This window comes from Eptatretus burgeri, chromosome 1, assembly GCF_056783735.1.
Source record: "Eptatretus burgeri isolate ZD-2024b chromosome 1, Ebu_testis_v1, whole genome shotgun sequence".
NCBI lineage: Eukaryota > Metazoa > Chordata > Myxini > Myxiniformes > Myxinidae > Eptatretus > Eptatretus burgeri.
The window spans coordinates 92,842,214-92,869,364 of NC_140961.1; the positions used below are offsets into that span (position 1 = coordinate 92,842,214).

At 37.7% G+C, this 27,151-nt stretch overlaps 1 protein-coding gene across 1 annotated transcript in view; it reads left to right on the forward strand.

Annotated features, from left to right (window-relative positions):
• Window positions 1-3,748: 3,748 nt before the first annotated feature.
• Window positions 3,749-27,151, forward strand: part of LOC147034964 (extracellular calcium-sensing receptor-like) — a 51,639-nt gene continuing 28,236 nt past the window's right edge. The window contains exons 1-5 of the mRNA XM_085891697.1: window positions 3,749-4,279; window positions 4,508-4,778; window positions 16,987-17,260; window positions 20,362-20,981; window positions 21,350-21,736. Of these exons, the coding sequence (XP_085747823.1) occupies window positions 4,077-4,279; window positions 4,508-4,778; window positions 16,987-17,260; window positions 20,362-20,981; window positions 21,350-21,736 (1,755 nt within the window). The 5' untranslated portion in view covers window positions 3,749-4,076. The remainder of the gene's footprint in view (window positions 4,280-4,507; window positions 4,779-16,986; window positions 17,261-20,361; window positions 20,982-21,349; window positions 21,737-27,151) is intronic.

The window sequence follows — 27,151 nt, forward strand, 5'->3', positions numbered from 1 at the left end:
AATGCTAAATGGAGGTTTCTCTTCATTTAAATGATCGCCTTACACTGTGTCAAGTGGGTACACACACCTTGGGGTTTCCTTCCCTTTGGTGTACGTATGTTGCTTGTGGTGCCGAACCCAGCCCATTCTCTAATGACTGCAATCCATAGTTTGCACTTGATGCGTCTGAACAATCGTGCCGGTCGGCTATCACTCAAATGGATCTTTGTCAGTTGGGGTCTATCATTTCCAAGTGACGTTGCAATAACCACATCAACAGCATAAGGATTTTGAAACTTGTATTTCAAACAAACAGATACAAAGTCAAATGAGGAAGTTCATCATGACATACAATGTCCAACTCCAATTCCCGCGTTGGGCTGTTTCTTCCCAGTGTCTCTGCTCTCCTGGCTCAAATCACATGCGTTCACCTCATCCTCCAGGGCTGTTGAATGATTGAGTATTGTTGCGGTGTTCTCTCTCATACACTGGCCCACCCAGGGTGATTGAAGAGCTCAAAGGTATTCTTTCCCGATACACAATCGTAATGAGTTTTCGTCAACCTGATTAAAATTGGCTCCACGCGTTAACAACCATTCTGGACATTAACACCTCATTCACGAATCGGAGTTAAATTGAGCACAGGAACGATCGAAACACACATCTCATCATGTCAGGCATCTTTGCTACACCTACCTCCCGTGCATTTATATAGTATCACAGAACGATATCGTACCTTCCAGTAACTCTGATTCTCATCCATACTCAAAATTTCATCTGAGAACGTTCCAGCATCTTCAGGAATCTCACCAAGTAGTTTATAATACAATACTGGCACTTATAGTCAAAATTAGCTCATTACATCAAGCAGTATATAGTACAATTTACCAATCCATGTTAAACAAAACTTATAACATTTAACCATCAATTTATTTGTTCATTTACAGGCATTTACTAATGCTTACTGACAAGTACCACAACATTGAGCTTTTAACTGACATACTGCAAGCCTTTGTCAAGTACTTTCAGTATCGGCTACTGTTGTTAACAATGCCGATATGGTTTGTTCAACATTGCTACAATTCTCATGCACTATTATAGAGCGTCAGTGCCATTGAAGTAGCTTCCTGAGCAAGAGTTATACTGGGTGATTTGCCATTGCCTTTCCAGCAGCAATTCAGGCAGGAATTTGGTTACGGTACCAGTGATAGCTCACCTACTCTTCACAAAAGACACCATGGGGATCTTTAATGCCCACCAACTCATATCAGTAGATGGGACACCCACTTTAACGTCCATCTCAGGGACTGTACACACATATCGTGATGAAAAGTTTAGAGCTGTGCTGAGATTTGAACCCATACCAGGCTAGACAGCTGAGAGGTGTGTGCTCATCCCTCAAGGCCATCCTTTCAGCCCAGGTCATATCTTCATGCACTGTTAATCAACATGCTGTGATTCATTGATGTATTTATACGTTTAAAATGTATCTGGTTTTGTATCATGCATTTCTTCTGGTCGAATGTTGAGATGTGCCTGTGTGCGGAGCTTTTCCAATGCATCTCGGGAAGTTGCCACCGGAAATGGGAGGCAGCTTAATTTGTGAATGTATGGACAGATGTTATGGTTAGCATTATATAATGGATAAATAATCTCAAGTACTGTTTAATACATCAAATATATGAGAAGAATCACTTGCTAAAGTTTTGAGACCAAACTTGATAGCTTGTGATGATGTTTCAGCATGCAAAGCCAAGGTATTAAGAATATGCCAAAGCAGGCTTGTAAATCTCAAGGTCAATAAAAAAGAATCGATCCACACAATTTGAAATTTGAACTTGGAATCCCAAACACCATCATCTTTGTGCTGAAATTATTGAACTACAAATAGGCCAATCCAAACAGGATATGTTTTTTTAATGGGAAAGCTTAAACTTTTATTCAGTTTGACGATAAATTGTGAGAAATTTATTTAACTCGGCTATGCCTAAGTAACACAATAATGGATTCCTTTCAGAGCCACGAATGGGTGAACGACAAATTGGCCAATCCAAACAGTACTGTGTATTTCTTATTTCTTATTAGAAAGCGTAAACTTTTAATTTTATGATCAATTGTTTAAAATTTATTGAACTTAGCTATTTTGTAGTAAGAAAATCATGGATGCCTTTCATAGCCACAAATGTGAGTGACCTGTGAAAAATTGAGTGCATTATCTTTTCATATCAAAGTGATCTTTTTTAGTTTAGGTGTTGTTGTGAACACACCAGCTGACAGGATGGCCTAGAGGTATGCACACTCGCCTCTAAGTTGTCTTGCATGTGTTTGATTCCTGAGCCAGCTATAAAACTGTCAGCCCAGTGTTTCAAAAGAAGGGTGATTCATCATTCTATGTGCCATCCCTCGAATGAATGATGATCGGGTCTCCTATATGCCAGCATTCGTTGTTGGACATCATAGATCCCATGGTGTCCATTATGAAGAGTAGGCAAGCAATCGCCGGCACCATGACCAAATTCCAAATTCCTGTTCCAGTTGAAAATCAGGCTTGTTCATAAAGACTTGAGCCACACTTCCCCCTGGCTGACCACACAAGAATGGTGGGATAATGGTGGCTGTTAAAAAAGAAGGTGCTGCCACCACACAAAATGCACTCTGATATAAGAAGCACTTTAATCTGTTGTTGATGAATATCGAGTTTAGTGGATAAATTTAAAATTTAGTCAAGGTGAAATCAACACCTAAATCACCCTGGCTGAATTCCAAATTTATTTCTGGATCTTTTACATCCAACGTCAAATTTCAGCAGCTGGAACACTCCGTTCAATATCCATCCAAGAGACAGCACACACATTTTGATGCAACTCCTTGCCTGTGAAATATAAATCTGACATTTTATACTTTGGTCAGGAATCAAACCCAGATTGGACAGTTTAAAGGTAAGTGTGCTATGTTTGCACAATTCTCCCAGCCTATTTACAATACAATAACAAGAAAAAGAGCAATCAGAGATTGCATACCCTCACCAGGACATCTTTTGAGTAGTATATTTAATAGGTTTTAGGGCAAATCCAATATGGCTGCCAAACCATGTGACCTATGATATCATGCGTGAACCTTTTGTTCCTCATGGACAGGCGGTCATACGTGTAAAGTTTTGCCTTGATCTGATCAGCCACTTCAGAGAAGAAGATTTTTTATTTTATTTTTAAACAATGTGGCTTCCGAATCACGTGACCGATGACGTCATCATTGTTTTTTTTATTTTCTGGAGACCATTTTATCCCTAGATGATCCTCAAAAATTTTCATAATGATTGGATGTGACGTTCTATATATGCAATTGTGACATCATAATGAGGGCACCTTTGATGCCATAAAAAATCGCACTCATTCCCAATGAGTACTTGTTATGTGCCAAGTTTCAATTTTTACCTTGGTGTGGTTTCAGAGATACAGAGGTCCAGAGTTTTTATGTTTTCCAATATGGCTACCACACCACGTGACCTATGACATCTTAATTATCGTTAAAACATTCTACATGATTAGTCGCACCAATGGTGAAAATTTCGTCTCAATCCAACAAGCAGTTGCAGAGAAAAACATGAAAGTTCTGTATGGACAAGTAGATAGACACAAACAGACAAACAAACAAACGGACCCAAATGCAAAACCCTCTTCTCTGGTGAGGGTAAAAATAAAAACATGCAATCCCATATTTTACTATCACCTTGAAGAGAATGTTTTGGTAGCATAAATAAACACTATAACGATCGTTTTTCTTTTTTGCATTAGTTGCTATTCATTCTTATGGCATTATAAAGTTTGAAAATTGAAGTTCAACTAATTGACAAATTTTAATTTTTCACACATTAACTAATCTGCTTTCCCTTATGTGTTTTTAACTTTGTGTCTAATCGCTTCCAAGTAAATTATGTGGCAAATGACTGAACAGGGATTTTCCTAAAGACATGAAAAGGATTTGTTTGATGGGTGATTATTGGTGCAGTTTTTTACACAGATTATTCTATAAATGGTAGTGTTGCATTGCAGCACAAAATGTTTTTTCTCAAAGTTTGGTCTGCTGAAAATATAACAATGCAGCTTTGCTTACCATACATTATTAGTTTGCACATCACTTTTGTCAGCAGCAAGGCAGCGAAATCAACAGCTGAGAAAGGATTAAAGGGCATAGTCAGACCGGGAGACATTATTTTAGGTGGAATGTTTCCTGTTCATTTTGGTGTTGGTGATTCAGAGGAATCCTACCAGAAAACACCAAACTTCCCTGGCTGCATTCAGTAAGTAAAATTCTTTTAATGTTTTTTATTTTTTATTTTTTGGCATTTCTTTTGACAGGTGAAAATTCAGAAGAAAATCTCGTTTCTTTCTAATGTTGCATTGTTTAAAATTTACCAGCATCTGCAGTTGAGACATTTGGAATGAAACAACCAAATGGTACAAAGCCTGGATTTGTAAGAATGGGAAAAATAAGGGTTTGTTTTGACATTATTTATGTTATTTTGCAGTTTTTTCCCTCGGGGTCTGCGTTTTGCAATGGCTATGATTTTTGCAATAGATGAGATAAATCACGATAACTCCCTCATTCAAAACAATACACTTGGCTATGTTATTCATGACTCATGCATGGAAGTACCTAAAACGATGGATGCAACATTGGATTATTTACAAGACTCTGAACCTGGTGATTTCAAATCACTTCAAGGTGTGATCGGTGCAACAGCTTCCACCATTTCTGTGACGATGGCAGAGCATTTAGGTCTCTTTTATATCCCTCAAGTAAGACTTAATTTTATTGTTTAATTGTGTTTAAAAATGCATTTTGTTTGTAGTTTTTACACAGGTGTTAGGGTTAGTCATGGAGGTTTCAGGCAACAATAATATAAAAAATGAAGTGAATTGTAATTGCATCATCATTTTGGTTCATTGTAAAATATATTTACTCCACATAAAATTGTGAATTTTGAAAATGAATGTTTGCATAAAATTCCCCAAATGCATTTCATCATTGATGTTTAAGGAAACTAATTTACTTGGCCAGAATAGTCTTGTGTGTTTATTTTTGAAATGTTTGTATATATATATATATATATATATATATATATATATATATATATATATATATATATATATATATATATATATATATATATATATATATATATATATACATATATATTATCCCTGTGTCGTAAGAGGCGACCAGGGTTGCGTCAGGAAGGGCATCCGGCGTAAAACATGTGCCAAATCACTATGCGGATCATACGGATGATCCGCTGTGGCGACCCCGAAAGAGAGAAGCCGAAAGAAGAAGATATATATATATATATATATATATATATATATATATATATATATATATATATATATATATATATATATATATATATATATATATATATATATATACAGTAGGTCGTCGACTTACGACCGAAATCGGTTCCAACCGACCAGTCATAAGTCGATTTGGTCGTAAGTCAGCCAACCTTTATTTTTACCTTTATTTATAGTGTATAGGCCTATGCAAAAATTACCGTATGTATATAATACTGTTTAATGATATAATCATCTGTAAGTCATATTTTATTAACATTTTCTTTGTTCATTATTGTTATAACCATGGTTATAAAAACCATTTTTATTGTAACTGTATAACGTTTTTACGTCCATCAGGTTTAAGTCATACACTGCATACTACAGTACAATTGGTTTAATATTTGCAAAAACATACAAAAATACAAAAAATAGAAAACATTTTACAGAATTTACAAAACATATATTAATTAATTAAAAACATATATAGAATTTACAAAACATAAACTATATTAAAAAAATACAAAACATGTTATTGGTCACTCGTGCTTGGCTGTGGATCGTCGATGTTATCAGCTGGGGCAGCGCTGCGCTACAGATAAACTGCGCTATAACGAGACCACACTAACACACTAGCACTGGTGGGCGCTGGGGCGGAAACTGTCGTACACCCAGCTGGGCAACACTCACGCTGCCAGACGTGGAGCAGTCGTGGCCAGACATACAGTACATATCGCGGTTGTCGGTGTTGTCGTAAAGTCGATCAGTCGAAAGTCACATAGGTCGTAAGTTGACGACTATATATATATATATATATATATATATATATATATATATATATATATATATATATATATATATATATATATATATATATATATATATATATATATATATATATGCATGGCTCACAAAGTGGGTACACATACTGTGAAACAAAGGGCAAAAAAAAAAGTTGAGGGAAACATTAAATGCAACCCATTATGTTAATCTGCATGTATTCAAATAGCTAAATCTAAATTTTTAGACCTGCATCACGTCGGGTTTTAAAGTTACCACTGAATATATACAACACTGTAAATACACGTTCGAATTTCGAGCTTGGCGTCAGCGTGATGTACCGAATCAGATGAAAAAAACAATGTGAATATTATATTTTGGGATAAGAAACAGATAATTTTTACTCTGCCTTTTTAAACAGGCTCAATATGTGACAGGAAAAAGAAAAAAACAACACATTTTGAGAGAGTCCGATGTTATATATTACGAAGAAAACACAGACGAGTTCAGTAACAAAGAAAGCCACACTTGTAAGCGAAAAATAACGTTAAAATCGAATCTATTTCTTTCAAACTTTTGAAAATAATCACTTTAAACATGAAAAGAAAAACATAATTCTTACCTCTCGGATCCTCACAAAGCACCAAAAAAATTCTAGCGTTGGTAAAAATGAAGAATTATCAGACAAATGTGAGTCACCTCGTTCGGCTCGGTTTCCTCACGCTGGATTCATACGTTATGGCTCTCGCAAAGACACGGACACGAAGACAAACACTGCGCTCGACGGCGAATGGAAATATGCTGACACGCTTGCAAGTGCCTATTATATCCATCAATCGGGGAAGTTTGCAACACAGCAAGGTTTTCTAATGCTAGCGTTATTTGTGTCCGACGAGAGATGATGATTCGTACATAACGGGACTGACAAAAATCAAGATGGGATTACTTGCGGTCCGAATTTTATTTTTCTGATCACAATTTTGATCTATATTTTTCTGCCGTTAGACTCTGTCATGTTTGCAAGAAATTAAGGGAGATTTGGAATAAAAATCACAAGGAACATTATCAACACTGGACTCCTTATTTTTCTCGATGCAGTGGCAGGAAGCCTTATGTATGAATCCATTATTTCATCAGATAGGGTAGATGCCAGAAAACCCGAATAGGGAGACAGAACATCATCAAAACATAAAAGAGACACCAAAGTTCACATTCTGAGTCACCACACTCAAAAACGGTCACATAAGAAATGTACAGTAAAATAAATTTTTTACCAATCAAACTTACATTTCTAAGGTTACAATACCCATATTCTGTTGCTTTAATTCATCTTTAATAAAACAGGGAAATGGAGAGTATGATATTGCTGGTTTGTACAGGTTCCCCAAGATGTCCACTTTCATTTCTGACCATTGATGGTTTGTCGAAGTACTTCATAATAGTTTTATATGGAATTTCCCATAAACATACCACAGCATACCTACTTTATGAGCCATGTACATATACTTCATACATCAACACATCTATGTTTTGCAGCATTTTATATGTATGTGTGTATATATATATATATATATATATATATATATATATATATATATATATATATATATATATATATATATATATATATATATATATATATATATATATATATATATGTCTAATATATCAGGCTCAGTTTTACCACTGACTCACTGACTGATTGAATCGGTGACTGATATTAAAGATTGGTACCTTCCGGGTGATGTAGAAAGCTGAAACTTTAGTGGAGCAGCAGGGAGCCAGAAAAGAGGCTTATTTAGTGAGATACCCACACCAGCAGTACCACATTTTCTAATGTGGTTATTATTGACCACCTACTATCCCTGAAAACCAATGATGCCAGTCTGGGAAATGGTGGCATTCTGAAAAATAGGTCAATTAATGTCGTTGACCCCTGAATTTGGCAATATTTACTAAAACGGCTATAGTTTATATAATTTTCATGTTACAATACCTTGATATACATCAAACTGATCCTAAGACAATAGGCTATAACATGCAATAACAAAAAAAAAACATGTGGCTGATAATTGTAAGTGCAGAATCAATTTTATTGCAAATTTTGCCCACAAAATCCAAATTTTCGCATTTTTCAAATACTTTTAGCATCACTCAGCACATGCATAATATAAAAGTATCAAATATTAAGCTTTAAAAAGTTTCTCTCGGGTCTGCTGTAATTATTCGTATATAATATATTCTATTATCTTAAAGGTAAATCATATTTTCATCACATTTTGTCCAAGATGGCTGAAAATACCTGAAATTGGTATTATTCAATACTCATGGCAAATGACCATTAATATCATATGAAATGTCTTTGACATAATATATTGTTGAAAGGAATTATAATTGTTGATGAGTATATCAATAACACACAGGGATAGATCCAGAATTTTTGGAAGGGGTGGGGGAGGGGGTTACAAATACCTATGTACGAACACCCCCTCCCCCTTCCTCAATATCACTAAATACATATGCACTAAAAAAGTGCCACCCCTAAACCCTGAACCAACCCTAAAATAATGCCCCTGATAAAGAATATTGGATTATATAAGATGATCCCATTTGCCACAATAATCCTGAGATGACCCCCACATTCCTGAGATGGTCCCCACCTGTGGCACTGCTATAAATAGCACTCTCATCAGCCATGAGTTTCCAATGTATATGAAATTAGGTCTGTCACACTTGAACAGATGCGATAGACTACATATACTGCAGCATGTTTTATGCGACACCCTCTTCTCTGTTAAAATGTAAGTATGAGAATATTTGTTTCTATTTTTTTTAATTATGAATAGTCTTGTGATGAAGATATATTACCATGTAGCAAATTTTCTGATGGAAAAACATGTGGTGCACTGAATGTTTTGCCTACAGGCTGTTGAGCTGGGGTTAAATAGTATTGTCATGAGAATGTGTCTAAACTGGAAGTCATTACTGCATAAATTTTATGTAAGTAACATGGTGTTGTGAAAAATAACACCCCTAAAAGAATAAAGTCCTACAAATATGGTTTATCCCTCAGTCTAAAATACTTATGAATTTACATTGAATTATTTTCAATTTAGTGGATTAAATAGACTTATTCTGCCAAACTATTGGTGACCAATATTTTTTACGCTTGCAGGCAGATCCACATTTTGTCTTCGTGTACTCGAGTTTACTTCAACATTGAACAGTTTATTATTACAATATGGATGAAGAATTTGACTCTGCTCCCATTGCCAAGAAAGCTAAGGGAGAAGATACCATTGACATTGATAAGTGTCTTTTCTGCACAAAATCCTTTTCATCAAAGGAGCAGCCAGTCACTCCAGTTCCGAACAAACTACGGTCCTTATTCTCAGCATGCAAACAACGGAATGACTTCATTAGTCAGAAACTTTTGGCCCATGAGTCTGATATAATTTCTGGAACAGTGGTGTTCAGGTAACACAGACAATGCAGATCAACATATGTAAGCCATCATCACATCAGAAGAGCTATTAAAACAGTTGATAACTCTGATGTAGTTTTGGATGATGGTGGTAATTCTAGTAGTGGTAATGGTGATGGTGCAAGTGGTGGTTGTGCCAACCGCTTTACAAGATCCAAGGCATCAGTTGTGAAGTTTGACTGGAAATCTCGCTTTTTCATCTGCAGTTATCCTTGCAGCTCAAAGCACCGATTATCTTGGTCCAGGGTAGAGTCATCTGTGAAAGATGACCCTGAGCATCCCAACATGTACACCCGAGTTCTTCAAGCTGAAAAGGCTAAGCAAGATGATGACATGATAACCAGACTTCAGGGTGTACCCAATGGTGATCTGGTTGCCATTGAGGTTCCTTTCCACAGACAAAAGTCATGCTACATCAACTGTCAGTGGTCGCTCTATCACTGCAAGTCAGAACAGAAAGCAACAATTTGCTGCACAGTACATCAGTGAGGAGACTGATCAGTGAGTTTACATCACCCATCATTGAACACAGACAAATATTCTTCCTGAGCACCTTGAGAAAGTGGTTCTTGGAGATCCTTGCTGAAGAGGGAGTGGACCATCCAGGTTCAGACACATCCTATAATCCAAAAGTCAACTTATAAAAGAGTGGCCAGATGTTGCATTCATGCCACAACCAGGCAAGTCAGATCTTGTTTGTTGTTCAAAGACAACAGTAGTAAATGCTTTGCAAAAGGCATATGAGATGTCAAAAGTTTTGAGGGAAGTAGCTGAGGATGAAGAGACAAGTTTGAAGACAGATTTGACATCATCAATGGTCGACGAAAGCATTGTTCCAGCCTCTTGTGGTGCTCGGATCTGATGAGCAAAACATTTCAAAATAGATAGAAATGGCAGCCACAAAGTTTTTTGGCTGCATGTATGGCAAGACAAACTGCATGTCATTGAATGCCCTAAGGTGTCAGAAGACTGGACAGAGGAACATCCAGGGAAAGAAACTACCACCAACAGAAGACGTTTTCAGTCTGCATCTACTTCGCTCTGCTTATCAGCTGTTAATATGGAGACAAGCTGCTTACCCCTTCTCCAACCTTAAGGCCCGGTCACACCTTGACGTTTTAGCCAGCGATGGCAACGTATTAAAATGTATGTAAAACGCTGGCTTACGTTGAACTTTTGATGTTTTTTTTTTAAAGATTCGGACGTATTCATAGCGACTTGGTCTTATGTATAACGCATTGGTAACGGACACAGAACGTTTCGTTGTGTTATAGATAACTTATACCAACGAATGCTGAACCTGTTGTCGGCCTACACAACCGATGCCCAACGCGATGGCATATATAGGCATAGCGCGTTGCACGCATCGCCGACGATGTCGTGACGTAGCCTATTAAAAGGCTGACGCAGAATGATTCGAATCATAACTGCCGTAGAAATGGAAGTGTCAACATCGCGGTCACACCTTGGCGATCTTGCCAGCGTATGCCGACCTAAGAAAAATGTGTCTAAAACGTTGGGGCACGTCAAATACGGTATGAGTAAGTTTGGTATACATGAGTAGAATGCTAAAGTACGCTATCATACGTCGTAGTAAGTAGAGTACCTCAAGAAATTTTAAACATGTTCAAAATTTTACGACATACTCGGCGTATGACACATGTTCCCCATGCGATGGGGATAAGTTTTACACACGATATGTGGACGCTTACACACGTCCACAAAGGCTACTTATAAGCTACTCATAGGTCGAAACACGTCGCTGTAATGTCTTTTATGCGAAACTTATTTCTAACTTATGTTTGACGTGCTTTGAACCAATTCTTTATGTAGTCCCAACACACATCGACGTATGTAGACGTATTCCAATGACATCTTCTGGTCGACAAAAAAAAAATTAACGTGTTTCTAGCTTACAACTGCCATATAAAGACGTGTTCCCAGCGATTTTGGGAATTGGTATATAAAAATGCTGCTCATAAAAGGGGAACCCAACAGTCTTTTCGAGTCCTTTTTGAGTCGATGTCCATGTCAGCAGTAACAGTATCAGTATCAGTATCAGTATTAGTATTAGTGTTAGTAGTAGTTTGTTCATGTTGGTAGTAGTAGGTGAGTGTGAGGGGAGGGTGTGGGTTATGATGGATCGTCCTTGCGTCCGCGTGTCCACGGGTAGGAGACATCTTTTCACCATTGTTCGAAGTTCTTTGCGGCTAATTTTTTATGGGGCTTTTTCAACAATGAGCTATGGCTTGTTTTTACGATTTAGGTCTATTCATAACGGGTTGGACAAATGCACAATGAACTAATAATGTGCATAGAGCACTTTGATTACTTATAGATACGATATACCAACGAATAATTATCGTGAGGCCGGCGTTGACAAACTATGCCCAACGATAGCCTAAATTATCCATATCGTGCGGCAGTTTATCTTTGCCGGTGACGTAGGGTTTGCTATTCATAGGCTGCCACTCAACGATTTAAATGGCTGCATCTCCACTATTGAAAGTAGACGCTTGCGCTCAACAATTGGATTTTTTTACACTCAACGACTTTTAAACGGTACCACTCAGCTATTTTCATTGTTTACAATGAACGATTTAAATTGCTGTCACTCGCCTTTGTTTTTGACGCTGGCGCTCGGAAATTTTAATCGTTTCTATTGAACATGCTAAATCGCTCAAACCCCACTATTGAAAGTGGACGCTTGCGCTCAACAATTCGATTTTTTTACACTCAACGACTTTTAAACGGTACCACTCAGCTATTCTCATTGTTTACAATGAACGATTTAAATTGCTGTCACTCGCCTTTGTTTTTTGACGCTGGGGTTTGGAAATTTGAAGCGTTTCTTCTGAACGTGTTAAAATGCTCAAACTCGACTATTTTAAATAGACGCTGCCGATGGACAATTGGAATCATCGCCAAGCTAGACATCGAAGTGTGAACATCCTCGTCATGCCGAAGAAAAGTTTGAAGAATGCTGCAAATAAGTGTCCTGGCCGTGGCCATGGACGCTGACGCAAGGACGATCCATTATACCGACGTCTTTCAGCGTATGAGTAGCTTAAAAGGAACGTCTGTCGATGTGTGGCAACGATCGCGTAACGTGCCAACAACACGTTAATCATAGGTTAGAAATAAGTTTCGGGTACGCTAAACATTACGTCGGCGTGTCTCAACTTATGATTAACTTACAAGTAGCATGTGTTGACGTCTGTCAACGATTGCAGACCGTGCATACAACTTGTGGCCAGCGTAGCAGAACATGTGAGTCATACGCTGGCATACGTCGTGAAATTTCAAGCATGAAAAAATTTGAGGACAACCAAAAAGTACAATGTTTAAAGCCAACGTACAACGACGTATGGCAGTGTTTTTCAGCGTGCTCTCAATGTTATCAAAACTTACCCATAACGTATTCAACGTGTGCCAGCGTTTTAGAAAAATAATTCAAAAATCGGCATACGTTGGCTAAAACGTCAAGGTGTGACCGGGCCTTTACCTGATGCAACAGCATATGGCTTCGAACACAGCCCAGGTGGCACTGGTCTCCAGCCTCAAATGATGAGTCAATCGCCAGCTGCTTCAGAGTTGTTAAATGACCTTGCGTGTGACTGTCAACCCAATACCTGTGCAGTGGCGTGTTCTTGCTTGGAGAGTGGCCAACCATGCACAGCTGCATGCACCTGTAAAGCCTTGGTGGATGGAGGGGACAAATCATGTTCAAATCCCTTTACTCTCTCTCTCTGCATTTTACAGTGATAATTTAGACTCAGATGCTGACTAGATATCAACATAATATGTAACAATAATGTTGACAGTTTCCTGGCATTTATCTTAGTAACTGATAATTTTGTTAGAAAGATTGCATTTGATGCCAAAAGTGGAGAGTTTGTTCAAACAGCCATTATAGTCCTCAATATTTCTTTGAAATTAATTTTCAACAAAGTACATTGAAAAATTACTATTTAAAAAATATTTATAGTATATAAGAATTTGTACCCCCCCCCCCCCATTTACACAAATCTTGGATCCATCCTTGTGTGTTGTTCATATACTCATCAACAAATATAATTCCTTGCGACAATATAATATTTGAAACAAATTTTTCTCTTAATAAATATGAAATTAATTAAGTTAATGGTCATATGCCATGAGTACTGAATAATACCATTTTCAGGTATTTTCAGGCATCTTGGACAAAATGTGATGAAAATGTGATTTACACTTAAGATAATACAATGTATTATATATGAATAATTGCAGCAGACTCGAGAGAAACTTTTGAATGCTAAATGTTTGATACTTATATATTATGCATGTGATGAGTGATGCTAAAAGTATATGAAAATTGGGATTTTTGGGGCAAAATTTGTAATAAAATTGGTTCTGTACTTAATATTTTCAGCCACATGTTCTTTTTTGTTGTTGCATGTTATAACCTATTGTCTTAGAATCAGTTTTATGTATATCAAGGTATTGTAACATAAAAATTATAAAAACTATAGCCATTTTAGTAAATATTGCCAAATTCAGGGGTCAACGACCTTAATTGACCTATTTCTCAGAATGCCACCATTTCCCAGACTGGCGTCATTGGTTTTCATGTACAGGGATAGTAGGTGGTCAATAATAACCACATTAGAAAATGTGGTAATGCTGGTGTGGGTATCTCCCTCTTTTGGTGGCCCCTGCTGCTCCACTATTTTGTGTGCTGATGGACATTGAAGCTGATATACCAGGAAACATCACAGAACCATCGGAAATCATCTGCAAAGAAAATAAATGAAAAAAATGCAGGTGAGTGACCCGAGACAATGGGAAAGCAATGTAATTTTGCATGCTGTTGGACATCGAAGCCAATACACCAGGGAAAAATCACAGATCCATCGGAAATCATCCACAATTGATAAATATCCACAATAAATGAAAATATATAAATGAAAAATAAAATGCAGGTGAGGGACTCACAACAATGGGGAAGCGTGGCTTGTTATTGCTTGCAATGTGGAAGCATATACCACGAGTATGGAAAAGTATATATATATATATATATATATATATATATATATATATATATATATATATATATATATATATATATATATATATATATATATATACACACTTGCTTCACCACATGTTACTACAGTGGAACAAACACTGCCACAGGATTAAAAACTCCTCTCCACCAGGTAACCACTACGTTGTTACAAACACCTCACCACCATGAAATTCAAAACACCTCATCAACATGTAAGCATCCCATCATTTAAATCACCTCACACCACATTATTAAAAATACCTCACCACCATGTAACCAGGCCTGGTGTTGGCTGAATGGTTAAAGTGAATGGCTTAGGTTCATAGGCTCTTGAATTCAAGCCCCTGTTTTTTACCATTGAATTAGCACCAGGTAGGGTTGACTTCACCTGTCATCCTTCCAAAGTCGACAAAATAAGTATCAGCTTACTGTACTGGTAACAGGGGCATTGCATCAGAAAACGAACTGAAAGAGCCAAGCAGCCACAGGATGCATCAAGATAACTAACTAACTCGCTAAATAAATATATCAAACCACTTAATCACCAGGTTATTAAAAACACCTCACTTCCCCCATAATCGCCATGTTATTAAAAACACCTCACCCCCACATAATTCAAAAAAACTCCTGCTGTGCAATTCAACACACATCACCACACATTGCTATATAGACAGGCTTGTTTTAACTAAGGATAAGTACACAATTACATCTCATATTGGAATTATAGACAATGTCTTCCAAACTGAGCCTCAAGGGCGGTGTACAGAAACATTTTTTAAAAGAACAATAAATATGAGGCATATGGAGGCGAAATTCACTGCACATGATTTGTAACATGCATAAAGTAAAATGAGTGTCCATTTCCATCCGTTACATGTTTAATAATAAATAAAGAAGCTATAATCACACCTGACGTTCGGCTGTACCTTCAGACCTTGGCATACTCACAAGGTTGTACCATGGAAAGGAAATAGGATCACATTTGTACATGTGTTTTATAAGAATGTCTTGTCTTGCTATGAAATATCATATTTTCCAGTCTGCTTGAATATTCTGAATATAATAATTCCAACCCATCATTTTTTTTGTTGTGTGTGTGTGTCTAATATACAAGTATATTTATATGTTACATATATATATATATATATATATATATATATATATATATATATATATATATATATATATATATATATATATGTGTTTATATATATATATATATATATATATATATATATATATATATATACATACACACACACACACACACACACACACACACACACACACACACACACACACACACACACACACACTGTCTGGAATGGTGACCTCAGCTTTGCTGTCTTGCCTAGGTTTAAATCTCGGCCCAGCTATATTCTGTCATCCTGGTGTAAGAAAGAGTGCAATATATCTCATACATATTCTTGGAATTATGAGAATAACAGTGCACTTGAACCATTACATTTCAATGTAAAAGTTTCTCATTTTCATTTTCCCTACTAAATTGTTTCTCCAAATAGTTTCCTTCATGGTTATTCCTGCACAGTAACAGCATATATTTTCCGTGATTTTTTTTATCTCGACAGGATATTCTTTTATGTATGCTGGTTAGCTGTATCTTACAATACTCTAAAAATTAAGAAGGAGAAATAGGGTCATTTAAGAAATGAGGATTCTGAGCCATTAATGCCATTCTATTGCAAAAATTGCTTTCATAATACGAAATGGAATGCTGGATATGAAGGAAATAGTCCTATCTGGGGGTATATTAGTTCAGATAATATCCTTTTTTGGATGAAAAGGTTGGCGGATTAAAATATTTGGTGTAGGTATTGAAGCATGTTCCTTCATATTTCAGGAATAAAAACAAAAGTGATCTGTTGTATTGCAAATTAAAACATAACTTATTTGCAGTCACAGGTTTCCAATCAAAACCGCCTTCAAATTTTTGACAGATTATTTTGTTAGCTGGAGGTATTGGGTTAATGTCATGAAATGAATTCAATGAGTCATTATAAACATTTTGTTTTCGGAAAATAATTTTCATTTTTCTACGTAGTTTTTTTTTTACGTAAATAATTTCATACTCTACACTATTTTTAGACTTGATCGTTGTCCTTATTTTCTTTGGCTGAAGAACATTATGAAAAATAGTCATTCATCAATTGGTTAATGTTTTGGATTGTTACTCATTATGTATTTTTAGGTTCCTTAATCTTAATTTGGTTCCTTAATCTTAATTGGCCATCTTCATTTGGGTTCCTAAATTCAAGACTCGCACTGTTTTAATTTCCTTCAATTTTTTTTTTATTAAAAAAAAATGCAAACTTATAAATTTGCCTTTTGTATTTTTCTTCCAGGTGAGCTATGGATCAGCATGTAAATGCTTCAGTGATAAGTCACGTTTTCCTTCTTTCACACGGACTGTCCCCAGTGATAAAAACCATGCATCCGCCATAGTCCACATGGTAAAGAAATTTGGTTGGAAGTATGTTGGTACACTTGCTGTAGATGATGACTTTGGGCGCACTGGATCAGCCCAGTTCATAAAAGAAGCTGAACAAAATGGTATCTGTATTGCCTTTCAAAAATTACTCCCAAAGGCTGAAGATGCAAATGTTCTTGGTGTCCTTAGTAAGTTGAAGCTATACTCGTGAAAGCTATTTAAAATTGAAATAAATTTGTTTGCAACTATTGTTTTGGACCTTGTTTGCAAACTGTTTAAAGAAAAAATTTGGAAAAATACTTTAAAAACTTTGTTTTGGTTTTTTTTTAAGCTTGTGGAAATGTTGAAGGAACACATAAGTTTTATGTAATGTTTCATTGCTTAACTAAAGGTAGGAGGCTGTTACTTTTAACTCCCAAACCCAATGAAAATGTTTACAAGATAGCAGCAGAAAAATTCTCAGCTAAAAAGTAGAAGTCTTTTACTTTTACCCACAAACACTTCCAAAAACCAAAAAAGAATAACAAACAAAATACTCTGAATTGCAGGGCCACTTCATCATAAAGAGTTATGACATTTTTTAAAATCAACCAATAAACATACAACATTAAACACATTCAAATTTCAATTTTAAATATACTAGGCCTGTTGAAATGCAATTCAATGCAGCATGACAAGAGAAAAACTAGCTTGGTACTTGGAAGAGCATATCCCTCTGCCAGACTGAACAGTTTGTTTTATATCCCACTAATTGGCCGGATTTGCATCTGGACCATTCATCCTTGTCACCTCCCAAAATATAATCTGCTTGTTAATGTCACCTACCGAATTCATCCACCAAGTTTGGTCATAATCCATCCACAACTTTTTGAAATATCATGCTTTATATCTTTCTGGCCCCATCTCTCATTGGTGAAGAATCGCTTCAAAAATTTTAAAAAATTCTCAGATCCGGATCTGGATCTGGATCTTCACCAAAATTGAATCATTTCATCCGAGTCACACCCCCAATCTGTACGCAAAGTTTCGTCCAAATCCGTCCACAATTTTTGAGATATCCTACGATATATAGTTTTTGGCCTTGTCTCTCAAAGGTGAAGACTAACTTTACAAACATTCAGATCCAGATCCGGATCGACACCAAAATCGAATAAATTCGTCCTTGTCATACACCCAACCTGCCACAAATTCCACAAGTGTCATACACCCAACCTGACACAAATTAAATTTTGTTTGAATCTGTCCATAACGTTTTGTGATATCTTTTTCACAGACAGAAAGACAAGGGTGAAAACATATTATCCTCCATCCACTTTCAGAAGTGGAGGTAATAAGTTTCTGTTCTATACAAATAAAAGGCAGTGTGTGTTTCATTGATTGGTATCTTAATGTGCAAGTTTCAGAATGTGGAATAGAGTCCTCCCAGGACGGATTCAAAGTATCCACCTTCATTTCAGTAATGGGTCACGATTCATGGACCAAGCTGTGAAATTTTCTTTTCTCAAAATTTTGTGCCAAGGGCTCTCTTCACGATAGTTACTGAGCTCTGGACATCTTCTAACTATAGTTAATTTGTAATAATATTCCCAGGGATGGTTTTTAATATCTCTGTGAGGTTCTTTGTCATCACTCCCGGAGCTCCAAATATCACTGGTCCAACTTTGGCATTCTTCAGCTTCCAGGATCTTTTCACTTCATTCTTGAGGTCTTGGGATTGGGTCATTTTCTTGATTTCTGCATCGTTAGTCCAAAATCACTGGTATTAGCACTTCACTTAGCAATGGCTTCTTCTCTCTCATGATAGTATGATGTCTGGTCGCAATGCTTTGTTTTCAATGTTCATGCTCGATGGGATCATTAGGTCGTATGTGAGCGGTACTTCCATGTTTTCAGTCCATGCTTTTGGTTAATATTCCCACAAATTTTCGAGAACTGGGATATCAAAGTTTTTGCAGATGTGCCTGCAGTTAACATTCCAAACTCTGTTGTGTTTTTGTGTCTACAGCTATTCTGACATGAGATTTTTTTTGTGTGTGTTCGGTCATTAAGCATAACATATCACTCTCTTTGTTAATGCCACCTCCACCCCTCACCTTTGTCTTTTTTTATATTCCTCCTCCCTCCCCCTCCCCCACTCTCTGTCTGTCCCCTCCTCAATCCCCACTCCGAATAATATGCAGCACTCTCCTCCCTCACCTCTGTCGCACTTCCGCTGTCTGTCTCTGTCTCTGTCCCTGTCCCTGTCTGCCTCTCTCTCCCCCTCTCCCTCTCTCTCCCTCTCTCTCCCTCCCTCTCTCCCTCTCCCCCTCCCCCTCTCTCTCTTTTTCACTCACTCACTCACTCACTCACCCCTCCCTCCCGCAGTGTATATCAACAGTTCATGAGGCATTGCTCTCTCCACCTCAACCCCTCTTCCCTGCTCTTCTCCCCTTCCTAGCTTCCCCTTCTTCACCCACTCCTCACTTCCCCTCCCTCCTCTCTCTGCCCCTCTCTTCCCTCCATCCTCTCTGCCTCCCTTCTCCCCCTCTCTCTCTTTCCCTTTCTTTTTCTCCACAACCCCCCTCCCCTCCCCCCCACTTCACACCAATGTCAGCAAAGCGACGGGTTGTATTTGCCAGTTGAACAATAAATCAAAAAGCACAGTAGACTCAACATGAATTCATCTTTTAAAATCCATTGGTGTGGTATCCTTGCTGCTGGGCATTAATTATATTATGATTCGTTCTTCGTCCCAGTTGAGCTGACCTCTTCTTAGCCGTTCCAATGAGCATTCTTTGTCTATACCCACTCTGTCCAATTATTTTTGTATTTTCCTGCTCTTTTATTGTTCTCCCAGTTGTTGGTGTATATTTGTTGATATTTCATTTTATCTATTTATCGTGGCTTTTGTGAAATCGTTGGAGCTGTGTTTGTTGCTGTTTCATTTTCCTGTGCAGCAACATGTGTGTGCGTGTATGTGTTTTTATAAGCATAATTTTACAGCTATTCCATCCATCCATCCATTGGGATCATACTCTGTGCAGAGCGTTGGTGCTGCTTAAGCAGTCCCCTTGGCTATTGGGCACAATCCTGGATAGGTCACCACTCCGACACAGGATACAGCAATCTGGCACTCATTTTGCTATCCTCGGAAGGATGACAGGCAGAGTCAACCCCACCTGGTATTAATTCAACAGCCGAGTGGGATTTGCACTCAGGATCCTTGGACCCCAAGCCCACCACCCAAACCATTAAGCCAACACCAGCCATTTTACAGCTGTTGATCATACATTTTCTGCATTTGGAACAGGTACAATGGTGAACAATGCAAAATCGTTTGTCACTTTGCTCTATATGAATGATGCAAATTTATATCCTTTTGCGGAAGAACTTGTTCATAAAAACATGACGAGTAAAATGTGGATCGCGAGTACTGGTTGGGCTACTTCACTTCTTCTAGGATCAGAACGCTATTCATTAATTTTCCAAGGTTCCATTGGTTTCACTTACCGCCGAGGAGAAATAAAAGGCTTTCGGGAATACCTTGAAGACTTCCAGCCTATTGTTGTCAACGAAGTTAATAATGAAAAAAGAAGGATTGATGGTTTTTCAAATTTGGATGCAAGCTTACAATCTCAGGGAAATAGAGAAAGAAATACAAAGCAATGTCAACATGAATCTTGTGATTTTGAAAGAAACATATCAGTTCCATTAGTATTTGGACGAAATGAAATTTTAATTTATGTAAATGAAAATGAATTTCCATGCTTTACATCACATATTTTATTCAAAAATGCGACAAGAATATTGTTAAATAAACTTTACTTTCATGAAAAATTTAAATTCTCTCTTTGGAAACTAAATTTTACTGGCATATTACATATTTTGGAGAAATCTGAAGAATGGAAAACATCTTTTGAATGCAACAATGTATCCTTTCAAAAAAGATTGGAAGCACAGATATTGCATATCTTCTTATATACTGCAAGAGGTGTGTGTGTGTGTGTGTGTGTGTGTGTGTGTGTGTGTGTGTGTGTGTGTGTGTGTGTGTGTGTGTGTGTGTGTGTGTGTGTGTGTGTGTGTGTGTGTGTGCGTGTGTGGATTTTTTATCGCTCTGTAGTGCCTAAGCTTTTGTAACTATGTAAGAGGTAATAAAGATTCCTGACCCAATTACTTAGTGGGTGTATGGAAGTGTTTTACGTCTCCACAAACTATAGAAGAAAAAAATTCTGCCGGATAACCCTGCAAGTATGATGATAAAAGAGCAGAGCATTTCTTTTCCTTAAAACAATTTTCAGCATCTACCAAGGAGTGAAAGTTATTTGATTTCGCCACAAAAAACTGAGTTCAAAGGACGTATTTTAAAAAAATCTGAGGATTTTAACAACTCTGAGAAAACTCATCCCGTTTTAAATAAATATATACTGGAACTCTGGGAAGCAACCTTTGGTTGTACTTGGAAATACAGTGAGGTAAACACTCTGGCACCTTGTACAGGCAAAGAGAATCTCCGTGAAGTGTATTCACCATTCACTGATGTATCCCAGCTGCGTTTCACTTACAACACTTACACTGCTGTGTATTCTGTGGCCTATGCTTTGCAAGATCTTCAGACATGTAAACCTGGAGTAGGGAATTTTGAAAATGGTTCATGTGCAACGATAACAAATTTTAAGCCTTGGCAGGTAAGTCTGAACAATGGAAATAACAATGATGCAAAAGATGGAAAGAGACAAAATATGACTTACAAGGAAGAAATGGACAAAAAGATTATTGTAATATGTTATGTAAAGTTCAGATCTTTATTCAGTTTGACTTTGGCTTTAATGAAATGTATTATGATGCTGTATTACATGATTAGAGAAATGACCACGGCACTTGGGAAAAGTACACCAAACTCAAAGTTAACTTTGCTCTGTATATTGTCTATAAATGCAGAAGAAACGACACAGTGAATGATTGAGCTACATGCAAAGTACATTTCAACAAAGCCTGCATACTGTCATGTGCTTTAACTTGAGATTGGATAACTTTGTGATGGGTCATTCAAATGCATATTTATTTAAATGCATTATATTCATTGTTCTCTTGCTATTTTTGTCATGTCACATACTTTAAATGCAAATTATGTTCTGTATAATATTTCATGAAGTTCTCTTTCCATTGAATAAGTATCGATGCAAATATGATTTCTGTTCAAAAAGTTGATCTAATTTTGGACAAAAATAACTTAAAAATAAATTTTAAAGTCTGTGTGTGCATCCAACACTGTGGACAGAGCATCATTGCTGCCAAAGAACTCTGATGAAAAGGATTACGTTATCTAGTTTGCCATTGCCTCCTCAGCAGTCAGTCAGGGCAGAAATTTAAATTTGTTCAAGGTGCTGAAGACAACTTGCCTTGTCTTCATGATAGATACTGAGATATTTTTTACATCCACTATACATAACTAATGAATGTCAATGAAACAGAGCTTAACCCCCATCCAAGGAATGACAAACATTGTGATGCAACCACCTGCCCAGGAAACACCAACCTGAGAGTTCCTAGTCATGTTTGAAATAAAACCCAGACCAGACAGCTCAAAGTAAAGTGCACTATCATCCTGTAATAGGCATGCATACATGTGTATACATATATATATATATATATATATATATATATATATATATATATATATATATATATATATTTTTTTTTTTTTTTTTTTTTTTTTTTTTTTTAATGTACTCGACCAGTCAAAAGTTTTATAACACCCCCATTTTTCAGTTTTTACTGAAATTTAAGCGGTTCAAGTCCAGTGAATAACCTGAAATGGTACAAAGCCAAGTGGTAAACTGCCAGAGGTTAAAAAAAAAAACGATTAGGTCATCAAAAACTGAAAAATAATGTTAATTTCAGAGTGTTAATAAAGGTCCTTTTCAGGGAACAAGTAATGGGTTAGCTACTGCAGCTGTTCTGCTGCAATGGAAGCAAATTAAGCCTTGAAAGTTGATGCAAACAGTTCCTCCAGGTGTCCGAACTTTTGTTGATTAGTTACAAATCCTCTGTCTGTACAAAAGCAATGTTGGAACAGGATGTGTTACTACACCCTCTGAAGCATTATTTGGACAATATTGCACTGCAGTAAGTAGTACGTTGCTATCATAATGGCGAGAAAAATACAGTTAACAAAGGAAGACAGACACACCATTATAACGCTTAAAAGTGTAAGACTTTCCTTTAGAGAAATTGCAAAGAAAGCCAAGGTGTCAGTTAGTACAGTTTTCTACACCATCAAAAGGTGCTTGAAAACTGGAGGAAACTCTGACAGGAAGAGGTCTGGCAGACCCAAAGGCACAACACAATCACAAGACAAGTTTCTGAGAGTCAACAGCTTGCGTGATAGGTGGCTCAAAGGACAGCAGCTTCAAGCACAGCTTCACACTGATCGAAGTAAGGAAGTCTCAGTTTCAACTGTGAAGAGAAGACATCGAGCTGTAGGTTTGACAAGTCGAGTGGCAGTAAGAAAGCCATTTCTAAGATGGCAAAATAAGAAAAAGAGGCTTCCATCGGCCATGAAGCACCGCCAGTGGACTATTGAAAACTGGAAGAAGGTCTTATGGACCGATTAATCAAAATTTGAAATCTTCAGTTTATCACGCAGGGGTTTTGTATGCTGTCGAGTTGGTGAAAGGATCGTTACCCAGTGTGCAACACCAACTGTCAAACATGGAGGGAAGCGAGATGATCTGGGGCTCTTTTGCTGGATCCAGAGTCGGCGACTTGCACAGAGTGACTGGCACCCTGAACTAAAAGGGCGACCACAGCATTTTGCAGCACCATGCAATACCCTCTGGTCTATGCCCAGTTGGTCAGGAGTTCATCCCACAGCAAGATAATGACCCAAAACATACCTCCAGGCTATGTCAGAACTACCTTGGAAGAAAAGAACAAGACGCTAGGCTTCAAATCATGGAATGTCCATCACAGTCTCCAGACTTAAACCCAATTGAGCTGGTTTGGGATTAACTGGACAGAATGGTGAAAGCAAAGCAACCGACAAGTGCAACACAATTGTGGGAACTTCTGCAACAGTGTTGGGAAGAACTTTCCGAACAATATTTGATTTCCATTGTGGAAAGAATGCCACGAGTATGTTCGGCTGTTATATCTGCAAAAGTTGGCTACTTTTATGAGTCAAAAATTTAGATTAAATTTTGTTCAATAAAACCATTCCATGATTTCTTTTTATCTGCAATTGTATATCTGTCCAATGCTTTAATTTCAGAGGACATTGAAACATTAAACTGCTTAAATTTCAGTAAAAACTGGAAAAATGGGGTGTTCTTTAACTTTTGACCTGTAGTGTATGTATACTATATACCGTACTCCAGGTTTGTTAGGGTTGTATATACCATATATATATATATATATATATATATATATATATATATATATATATATATATATATATATATATATATATATATATATATATATATATATATATATATATATATATATATATATATATATATATGGCCGGGCGTAGTGGCGTGCGCCTGTAATCCGGCTACTCGGAGGCTTGGGTTGGAGGATCGCTTGAGGACGGGGGCTCTGCACTGGGCAGGGTGGAGAGCAGCCTGGAATCATGGCGAAACCCAAATCCTGATCCCTGTGTCGTAAGAGGCGACCAGGGTTGCGTCAGGAAGGGCATCCGGCGTAAAACCTGTGCCAAATCAGTATGCGGATCATAACGGATGATCCGCTGTGGCGACCCCTAACGGGAGCAGCCGAAAGATGAACAACATATATATATATATATATATATATATATATATATATATATATATATATATATATATATATATATATATATATATATATATATAAATATATATTATCCCTGTGTCGTAAGAGGCAACCAGGGTTGCGTCAGGAAGGGCATCCGGCGTAAAACATGTGCCAAATCACAATGCGGATCATACGGATGATCCGCTGTGGCGACCCCACACGGGAGCAGCCAAAAGAAGAAGAAGATATATATATATATATATATATATATATATATATATATATATATATATATATATATATATATATACATATATATGTATATATATATATGTATGTATGTATGTATGTATGTATGTTCCTGAAATACAGCCAAAACGGTACATGATCATGCAAACATTTTAGGGCTACCTTACTCACCATTCAACTGCGGTGTGCTGTATCAAGTTTCGTACAAATCGAGCAAAGAAAAAAATTATTAAGAAATCAATTCCCAATTCAGTCAAGTCCTCTTCAGGAGTACTGTATTTGATCAATGCAAACAACCTCAGTGGTATAGTTCGCTGGAGCTATCTTTTTTTTCTTGAAATGATTTATTTATCAACCGCTGTCACAACGGGAACCTGTTGGGTTCCTTCTTTTTTTTGCAGGCCGCTGCACTGAAAATCCCAATGCTACACCACCACCCCCCCCCCTTCAGGCACCGGACTAGTTTCATCATTCGTTGGTGAGTCACCAACAACAGCGTAGACAGAAACACCACCGACGAGACTCCCAAGCATGCACCATATGCAATGCCAATTGCAGTCGACATGCAAATAACAAGACTCAATCACATCTCTCACCTATTATTGGAGGGAATAACTAATCAGCTCTCACCTAATCAATTATTCTATCTGTCTCGGATTTTCATAAAGAACCCCATGCTACTGCCAAGGAAAATCTGCATAGGCCCAGTCATGCCTTAGCCGGCCTCGCTGTTGCTGTACTTGTACCGACGTCATACCAACTGAAGGCATGGAGGCAGGAATGTGTGGTAGCAGCAGATCAGGTGTCCAGTTTCAGCCCAAACCTAACCTGATCTATCCATCCTGTTAACCCCTCTAAACTAGCTCTACTCTTGCCCTGTAACCTACTGCTCTAATTCTACCCTTGTACCTTTAATTCCTCGAGCCTAAATACTGCCCTGCTTATCCCTTTTAAACTACTCTGTCCCTCCTGGCCCCACTAATGCCATTAACTATCCTATCTCCCAGGAGGAAAATCAAGGCAAATGCTATATTCAACATGATGAGGTGGCATGGCCTCACAAGGCTCGCCAGTGTATTAGCCCCATGGGGGGTGTGCCTACCCCAATACCAAAATTTGGGACACAATGAGACTTCACAAAATCCAATTACACGACTCTATTACTCCAGCAGCCACGGCCATTCAAAAATGGCACAAAGGGGGAACATCCTGACTCTCTCCCCAAATTCTCAACACACTAATTTCTCATTTATCATTAAACCCTCCTCTACAGTGGTTCTACACAACCAATTTACACATCGTCCCACACGTTGTTGCTCAAACTGCCGAACACATTTGGGCTCGGCCCATATATTTGCTTTCTCTGTCTCAGCACAATATCGTGGCTGGGCAGTATAGATTTCCTTGGCAGGTTCTCCCTGATTTAACTGTATTCTCAGCCTCCGTGCAACTGGCACCACTCCTATCCAAGCTTTGACACTACTAACTATTAGGGGGGGGGGGGTGACCTATCCTGTCGTCCCCTTTCTGGTTGCCTCTCTGGCACATGGTACCCAAACCCCTCTCCTTGGGTGTTCGGCCCACTTCTCCAAACTCGCCTGCCCCTCTGCTCTTCTGCTCAGCTCAGGCTCAGTATGCCAGTGCTGGAATGCCCTTTCCTCTTCACCTTCTTACTAAAAACCACACCTCCAGCCCATCCATGAACTTTTGCACCTTTGCAAAACAACAACTTTTTTTTACCCTGCACCTTAAACTGGACGTCTTCTCTATTCACATTAGTTGGTGGACGTTAAAGATCCCCAGGTGTCTTTCGCGAAGAGTAGGCGAGCTACCGCCAGCACCGTGGCCAAATTCCTGCTCGAAGTAATGCTGGGAAGGCAGTTGAAAACCTCCCAGTATAACCCTTAGTCAGGAAGCTGCTTTAGCGGCACCAATGCTCTGTGATAAAGTCCGCTCAATATTTTAAAAGGATAGAGCATAGTCATTTAAGAGAGGGGGTAGATGGGGAAAGGAGAGAGACGTACATGGAAAGTTGAAGGCGACAAAAAATGGGTTGGGAGGAATCGAAGGCACGT